This window comes from Protobothrops mucrosquamatus, unplaced genomic scaffold (assembly GCF_001527695.2).
Source record: "Protobothrops mucrosquamatus isolate PMUCROS unplaced genomic scaffold, P.Mucros_1.0 scaffold9691, whole genome shotgun sequence".
NCBI lineage: Eukaryota > Metazoa > Chordata > Lepidosauria > Squamata > Viperidae > Protobothrops > Protobothrops mucrosquamatus.
In genome coordinates, this window is record NW_015395479.1 from 1,506 (window position 1) to 10,009 (window position 8,504).

At 37.2% G+C, this 8,504-nt stretch overlaps 1 protein-coding gene across 1 annotated transcript; it reads right to left on the bottom strand.

The window, feature by feature from the left end:
* Positions 1 to 1,231: 1,231 nt before the first annotated feature.
* LOC107301038 (phospholipid scramblase 1-like) lies at positions 1,232 to 8,498 on the bottom strand. Its single transcript, XM_015830308.1, has 4 exons — positions 8,385 to 8,498; positions 5,302 to 5,463; positions 2,578 to 2,739; positions 1,232 to 1,707 (listed from the first exon to the last, which is right to left on the bottom strand). Exons 1-4 carry the CDS (start codon positions 8,448 to 8,450, stop codon positions 1,651 to 1,653), a joined length of 447 nt encoding a protein of 148 aa, XP_015685794.1. The 5' UTR covers positions 8,451 to 8,498; the 3' UTR covers positions 1,232 to 1,650.
* Positions 8,499 to 8,504: the final 6 nt, after the last annotated feature.

Genomic DNA, 8,504 nt, shown 5'->3' on the forward strand with positions numbered 1-8,504 from the left:
GAAGATAAAATGTTTGGTCAGGAGGGAAAAAGAGGATAAAAATCCGCCCTAGTGATTCCCAGAGTCCATCTATAGTGATGCAAATTGTTGCTCTGATTTGGCAAGATTTCTTTCTATGGATAAGGAATAATAAAGAATACTATTCAGAAGTAACCGTGTGTTTTTCCTAGTTTGGAAGGGGGCTCACATGTAGGATATTAGGAGTACTAGATAATAGGAATAAGGCATAGAAGTTAAGCAATATGCTAGGAGTGATATATTTAGATAATAACTCAAGAAATTTACAAGTTTATAATCCCCTTTTATAAAATACATTTTCCTCCAGCCCCCAATTCCAGGGCTTTTGTGTCTATCTGGGTTAACCTGATGAACTATGATTCCAAAAAACCCCACAACAGAGCAATCTGATAGGATCATCATCACCTGCTCATTCCAGATGGTTATTAAGTCAATCTGCCCATTATAGCCTCAAGAATTTTTACAGTTTCAAGAAACCAGAGAGTAATCTGAGCATGGATAGATATTTCCCCAACTTCTAATAATTTTACAAGTGTTCTGGGACAAAGGACCTCAATAACTCAGATTAGGTTCATGGTTGGCATGGAGGCCATGGACTCCAGATTTATTTCAAATTCCATATCAAGCAAAGGCAGACTGAAATCTCCCAGGACAAGATATGGGTGCTTTAAAGTTTTTAAATGATCAAATGATATTTTTAGTTAAAAGATCTGTTTAAAACATTTATGGAATCCTTGCTGCTCCCTGAACATGCCTGAAATGTTTCATTATCCAAGTAGGTAGCATTATCAGAGTCTGTTTAGTGATTAAGGAGTTTTCATCATTTCTTCTGATTGCTAGTTGGTGCTAATGAATGTGCTCTGCTAGTCTTTTGTCTGTCCTACTTAATAGCTGTTACAGTCCTTATTCCGTATGCCGTAAATGACTCCTAGTTTTTTTCTCCTAGGACTAGTAGGTCTTTTGGTTTCCTTAAGATGTTTGGCTTTAAAACATTTATTGGACATAAATCTGACTCAAGCAATTAAGGTAATCTAATTATTCTTGCTCTCAAAAGAACTTGCCCACTTATTACTCTTTGCCACTTAATCATAAATATGGTAGAGAGTTCAGGAAAATAATATTATTCTATATTGGATATGATTGCCAGTTGGAGGGTGGACTAAAGTTAGAGCTTCAGGAAGCAAGTGTATTAATGATTCCTTTAATAAATGACTCAAAGCAGAAAATATCAACTTTATTGAATTTGTCTGTTAATTGTCTGAATATTGAGATACCCACTTTGGTTCATTTTAGTACTGCAATACACAGTGTGATTACAGAAAATAAAAAAGGAAAACATAACAGAAGGCAATTCTTAATATATAAGAGCAGTAAAAAATGGCAAATGGGAGTATATTTGTTTGCGGAGTGAAAATTAGCCAAATTTATATACTATATATCTTTATTATTATATATGGATATCAATATACTGTATGTCAATATTTGATGAAAATTTGAGTTATATGGAGTATTCTGACATAAATGGTATAATAGTTGAAGGTATGATTGTAAATATTGAAATAAGCAACTTTAATAAAAATCCTCCTGCAAGCTTAATTCAGTGTGATAAGACTCTTAATGTCCTGACTTGAACTAACGCCTACGTCGATGATCATTCCTTCTGTTTCCACGTTCAAAAAACATGAAATCCTAAAATGTAAAAGAATAGGAAAAAATGTTAGTCAAAAAAACTTCAGACTAAAATCCTTGTTTATTCATATTTTACATCTGCTACTCCTGAATGAAGGTTACCTGAAGTTCTTGAAGTAACCTACAAACTCCTGATGTATGAGAAGACTTTTGGAATATCTAATAACCTCTCCAGTGCAAACAGTGTCTCCTCTTATTACCAACCTCCGAAGATGATTGGTAGTGTAGAAGGTTACTGTCAGACTAAGTAGAACTAGAAATGCCTCACTCCTTATCACAATGTCACCACAGGTTATTCACAAGAGCAAAAAGTGAGGGTTAGTTGGTAATTCTCTAAAAGAGTTGAATCAAATGATGTTTTCTTGAGGACAGGTGAACTACTACCTCTTGCAGTCTCCATCTTCACCCCATCTTCACCTTCCTGGAAACTTAATCAACCTAAAAGTATATGGATCTAACCTACATACTGTATACTCACCTAATAGATGGTGGAGCTGATGTCATAAAAACATTTTTCTTAAGACCAACAGGCTCTTATTGCGTCACAAGAGATTAAATTACACTGTCCTCGCTGCTATACCTCTACATTCAGTGCAGATTAAGGCAACTAGCTGCACAGCAAAATCTCAAATTAAATGGATGATCTGAGCTGCTAGAGCTAAGGTTGCAGAGGCAAGATTTCTGTCTAAATTATAATCCTAGGCATACCAAGTTTCAATCTCCTATCCTACACCTTCTGTGTACTGCCACTAAAGAAAGTGGAGATGTTATTCATGGGCCATGCTAAGAGCTAATTTGTCCAAAATTCTTTTTACTAGCTTCGTGAACCCATTGTTTTCAGAATTGTAATGTTTTAGGCCTAGGACTTACCATAAGAAAGCAAGCCCCTGTTATGACTGCTTTCATATTAATATCAAGATCCATTGGAAAGCGGATCTGAAAAATGCTTGCATCTGTAGCAACCTCTCTTGCTAAACCAGTCCATTTTTTTACTATGTTTCCAATTGTAGATTTCCCATCTACAGTTTTCACCTGATTTTAAAAAGAACAAAAGAAAAAAGAACAGATTTTATTCTTTCTAAAATGTATTAAACATTTTAATATAAACATTATATTTAACAAATTATTACATCTTTTTTCCCAGTGTTTAAATTCCCCATACTGATATCTCAGATAGCAAGACAATATCTCAAACAGTTAAATAAGAAATTTCAATATAAATAAATACTACATTCATTGAAAAGCATCATGTTACTTCAAGGTGATCAGCACAAGTCCTTTAGATTTATAAGTATTCTATACGTACATTTTTACGTAAGATTTTAATTACACTAATAAAAACAAATACAAACTATACTCAGAGAGAGAAAGGACAGTAAAAGAAAAAATAAAAAGAATAAAGAAAAAAATGAAAGAAAGAAAAGGGAAAGAGTGAAATAAAGAAACAGAAAAAAAACATAAAGAAGTGGCTTCTAATTTTCATCACAAGAATAAACAAGTTTGGTAGCTTTTCATCTTCTATAAGATTACAAACAGATATATCTTCTTCCTATAACCCATTTCTTGTCTATAAGCAAATACATAAAAGATCAAATTTTCAACACTGGTATTAGCAAAAAAATCCAAAATGTGTTGCCAGAATTTCATAAAAATGTTCTATTTTACCCTTAATGAAATAAACCAATTTTATATTTCTTCCTTTTATTTCTGAAAAATCTTAATCTTTAATTCATTCAATTACTGATATAGATTGATTTCTCTTGAATTCTTCATCTTATCACATAAGCTTCTTCAAGGCTTTTACACAGTGGTTCTCAACCTGTGGGTCGGGATCCCATTTGGGGTCGATCGACCATTTCATGGGGGTCGCCAAGCAAGGCTGTCCGCCATTTTTTTTGTCCACCATTTTTTTTGTCCGCCATTTTTTTCCCCTTTTCCAGTGAGTGTCTTACCTCCCTTGGGCTGGGCCAGCTGGTGGTCGGCCTGCTTCGTCTCTGCCGCTTTGCCAGCTACGCCTCGGCCGGCGCATGGGGCGGAACCACGCATGCGCGGCGTTCCCGGGCAGGGAAAGTCCTCGACTTACGACCGGTTGGGTAGTCCTCGACTTACGACCAGTTTAGTCCTCGACTTACGACCGGTTTAGTGCTCGACTTACGATCGGTTTAGTCCTTGACTTACGACCGGTTGGGGTCGCGGCATTAAAAAGGTTGAGAACCACTGCTTTAACAAGTCTCTTTTGTAAATTCAATGGAAAGACATTATCTAGGTCATTGTTTTGATTTATCAATTGCATTTCCCCTTTAATTTTTAAAACCTCTTTTACAACTTCTTTTGTATAACAAATAAAAAATTCTTATAAGGATCATTCTGTTGGCATGGTCATTTGTATTCCACTTTAAAAACAACTTTTTTGTCTTTTTCAATATTTCTAATTCCACTATTGGATTACTATGAGTCCACTCTGCATCAAGGAAAATTTTTAATTTTTTAAAATGTCATAGTGTTTTTGTCATTTTGTAAATCCCAATCCTAATCAGAACAAAAGGCAGTTTTTTTTTCTTTTGGCTGGTATATGTTTCAATTGAAATATACTCCTTTATTCTTTCCTATTTGGGATTACAATTGACAAGTGATAACAAAGTTATCTTTCAAAATAACTCACCAAATTAAGGAAATAAATGATAAAAGATTGAGAAAGCTGGAAAAATTTAAACTCATCTTATCACATAAACTATGACTGTTAACATGAATATATTACTTAAAATAGTAACCCACGATCTCTGGGAATAAGCTGTTCCACTGGTTGATTGTCCTCACTGTCAGGAAGTTTCTCCTTAATTCCAGGTTGCTTCTCTCTTTGATCAGTTTCCAACCATTGTTTCTCGACCTTCATCTGGTGCTTTGGTGAACAACCTGGCCCCCTCTGCCTTGTGACAGCCCCTCAGATACAGGAACACTGCTATCATGTGTCCCCTATTTCTTCTTTTCTTTAGACTAGCCAAACCCAAGTCCCGTAGCTGTTCTTCGTATGTTTTAGTCTCCAGGCCTTTGATCACCTTCTCTGCTTTTTTTCCAAACTCTCAACATCTTTTTTGTGATATAGTGACCAAAATTGGCTGCAGTATTCCAGGTGTGGTCTTACTAGGGTTTTATAAAGCGGTAATAATACTTCGTGTGATCTTGATTCTATGCCTCTGTTTATACAACCCAGGACTGTATTAGCTTTTTTGGTTGCTGCTGCACACTGCTGGTTCATTTATAAGGATATAAAAGAAGATAAAAACTTAGAAAAAACAGAGCTTGATAAGAACATGAATTCCATCAAAAACAAAACTCAGTAATCTCATCTGTAACCTTCAGAATTGTTAATTGTCTACACAATAAAAATATTCTGGAATAATTATTATAAGAAAAAGCCACAATTACAATTTAAACAGACAATCTAGAAATGATAAAAAATAAAAATAAGAATTTCTACAGCCACCCTGAATTGCTTTGCAGAGTAAAATGGGTGGCATATAAAATTAATAAATTAGTGTATATAGTTCAAGTCCACGGCCTTATTAATAAATAGTAAATGGAGGATGTGTTTACCTCAAAATTAACATCCTGATAGAATTGGCAAGGCACACAAGATGCAGTAATTTTAAGAACATTTTCTCTGGCCTCATTCTGTAGAGTAAATCTTGGATGGCATGGATGCCACTTTTGTTTCACATATCCAATGATGTTACCTAGAGGTGCCTGTACTTCAAGCTAAAAGAGAGAGACAGAGGGGGAAATCTCAGTTATCTAGCACAAAAATAAACAAACAAGATTTCATTCATTCAGTCAAAATCAGTGCACCCTAATACTGAAGGTTAAAATAAGAAGACTTGAAGATCTTATTTGACAAAATTAATAGATGATAGAGACAAAACAGAAGTATACCTGAGAAGGTAAATTTCTTTCTTAGCCTTAAGTATCTTCCCATCCTTCCCTTCTAACCCCCAAAAAGGTTCTTGAGGTCTTGCCTTCCTGTAGTAGGAATATGTCTGTCTTCCAGTGCAATATAAAGAGGAGAGATGCTGAAACAAATTCTCAATATACACATACCAAATGATCTAAACTTAGTTTCCAAAGTACTTAGGAATTGTGCTTGGATGTTAATACTTTAGACCTGTTTACTCTCAAACCCTCATTCATGTATTGCAACTGCCATGCTGGAAGGCCACTTTAATATGTTTTTCCATAAGGATGAATGTATCCATTCGGATGATGTGATTTACATTTGGATACTTGGCAACTGTCTCATATTTATGATGGTTGCTGAGTCCCACGGTCCCCTTTTGCCACCTTCTGATAAGCGAAGTCAGTGGCGAAGTCAGAATCACTTAACAACTGTGTTATTAATTTAACAACTGCAGTGATTCGGACCTGCAGTGATAACAACTGCAGTGATAACAACTGCAGTGATTCGGACCTGGATATCTCCGAGACCGCCTTCTGCCGCAGATTACCTCCCATCGGCCGGTACGCTCCCACAGAGTGGGTCTCCTCAGGGTGCCGTCAGCCAGACAGTGCCGGCTGGCGACCCCCAGGGGGAGGGCCTTCTCGGTGGGAGCCCCCACCCTCTGGAACGAACTACCCCCAGAGATCCGGGTGATCCCGGATCTCCCCTCCTTCCGCTGCGCCCTAAAGACATGGCTTTTTCAACAAGCGGGTCTGGCCTAGGGAATTTTAGCGGGGTTTTTTAAGGGTAATTTTAAGGGTAATTTTAATGATTGGCCTTCTTAAATATTTTCTTTTAATTCGGTTTTTAATATAGATATTATTGTATTATTGTATTGTGGTTTTTATGAGGCTGTTAGCTGCCCTGAGTCCTATGAGGAGAAGGGCGGGGTACAAATTAAATTATTATTATTATTATTATTAACAAATGTGGCAAAAAAGTTGTAAAATGGGACAAAGGTCACTTAACACATTTCTCACTTATCAAGATAAATTTTGGGCTCAATTATGGTCTTAAGTCAAGGACAGAACAAATGGTTGTCGAATATTTTCTTGAAAACCTCCAGCAATGGAGCACCCACAACTCTGGAAAACAAGTTGTTCCACCGATTAATCATGTTCGCTATCAGGAAATCCCTGTGTTTTTCCTTCACCTCTCCATTGCATCTTGTCCTGGCCTTGGGTGCTATGGAGAATAAATCAATGCTCTTTTCCTTGGGATAGCCCTTCAAGATTTAGAAGACTGCTCTAATGTCTCCCCTAAGCCTTCTCTCCATTAGCTTAAACATACCTAGTTTGCTTAGCCATTCATCATACAATTTAACTTCCTGACCCTATCATCATCTTTGTTGCTCTTCTCTGCACTCTTTCTAAGCCCTCAACATCTTTTTTGTATCGTAGTGAACAGAACTGGATGCAGTATTCCAAATGTGGTCTCACTAGTGCAGTATAAAGTAGCTATCATTTCCTGTGATCTTGATGCTATTTTTCTGTTGAGGCAGCCTAGGACTGTGTTGGCTATTTTGGCAGTAGAAGCACATTGCTGACTGACTGACTGACTCAAGGAATTTGATTATCTCACAAGTTTTATTTTAAAAATAGTTTTATTATTTCTATGTTATGTTAATGTTAATATTTGTATGTGTCATACGTAGTCTGGTATAACAGGTACCCTTTTGCCTAAGTTGATAGGAGAGTCATGCTTTAAGACAGAGGTATCCAATCTTTCTGGGCACACGGCCTGGAGGGAAGGAAAGCAGCTCCCAAATTGGTGCACACGCGTGCATGCAAACGGGGCCACATGCACTGGTGCGGCATTAGCAGCCCCATTTGCGCATGCGGCATGTGCTGGTGCCATGCACATGCGCAAATGGTCGTGCACCCCACAGCAGCTAGCAGACCTGTTTGTGCCCGTGCACATGCACAAACAGGGCCGCGGGTTCCACCGCAAGTGAGAATGCATGCCCACATGTGCGTGCACTGGTCAGCCATTTCCGCAGCCCGCTGGCTAAGAGCCCACAGCTGGTCCTGGGCCGCGGCCCATAGGTTGCGGACCCCTGCTTTAAGGCAAAAGGGTTGCTTGGAGCAAGATAAATCTGTGTTCATGTGGAAATAAACTGAAGAGAGTTGTAACTATCACTTGAAAAGGATAATGTAGCTTCAGAACAAAAAACAGTCCTGCCCTTACACAATAGAAGGATCTGTTTATTACAGATGCAATCATTAGTAGCTAAATTTAATTTTTCCACAAATGAAGGAGGGCACTAATTATTTCTTGGTAACAGAATACTATTTGTTTTCCTGATATTCTGCAATCTCCTTGCCTCACAATTATTCTCACATTTGGTGAAAGAGTATAACATTAACTACATCCCCATTCTGCAATGTCTTTCTTCTTGAAAATTTAACTATCTTCCCTGATGATAGGTTTCTGGTAATTCAAAAGCTTACAAAAGCTTTTGTAAATATTTATTTGGTCTATCTAGTTGTTAGAAAGCTTCCCAATTGAAACAAAGCTGTAAAATCAATCCTCTGAAATACTCAAAACATGTAACAAAAGACACGACTTGCCGAGTTGTTGGAAGTTGCACTAGAAGGAATTCACAAAAACTGTTCTCTTGATGATAAGGAAACTGATTTAACCGAAAGAATCAAAAGTTGGGCACAGGAAAGAAAAAGCTGTTTACCTCTTGTAGGCAACAAATACAAGGACAACAGCAAATGGAGCAATGGCAATCCCTGGACAATTGCATGACTGGTTGGTTTGTACTGTCAAAGAGTTTTATGGTAAACGATCTCAAAGGGCC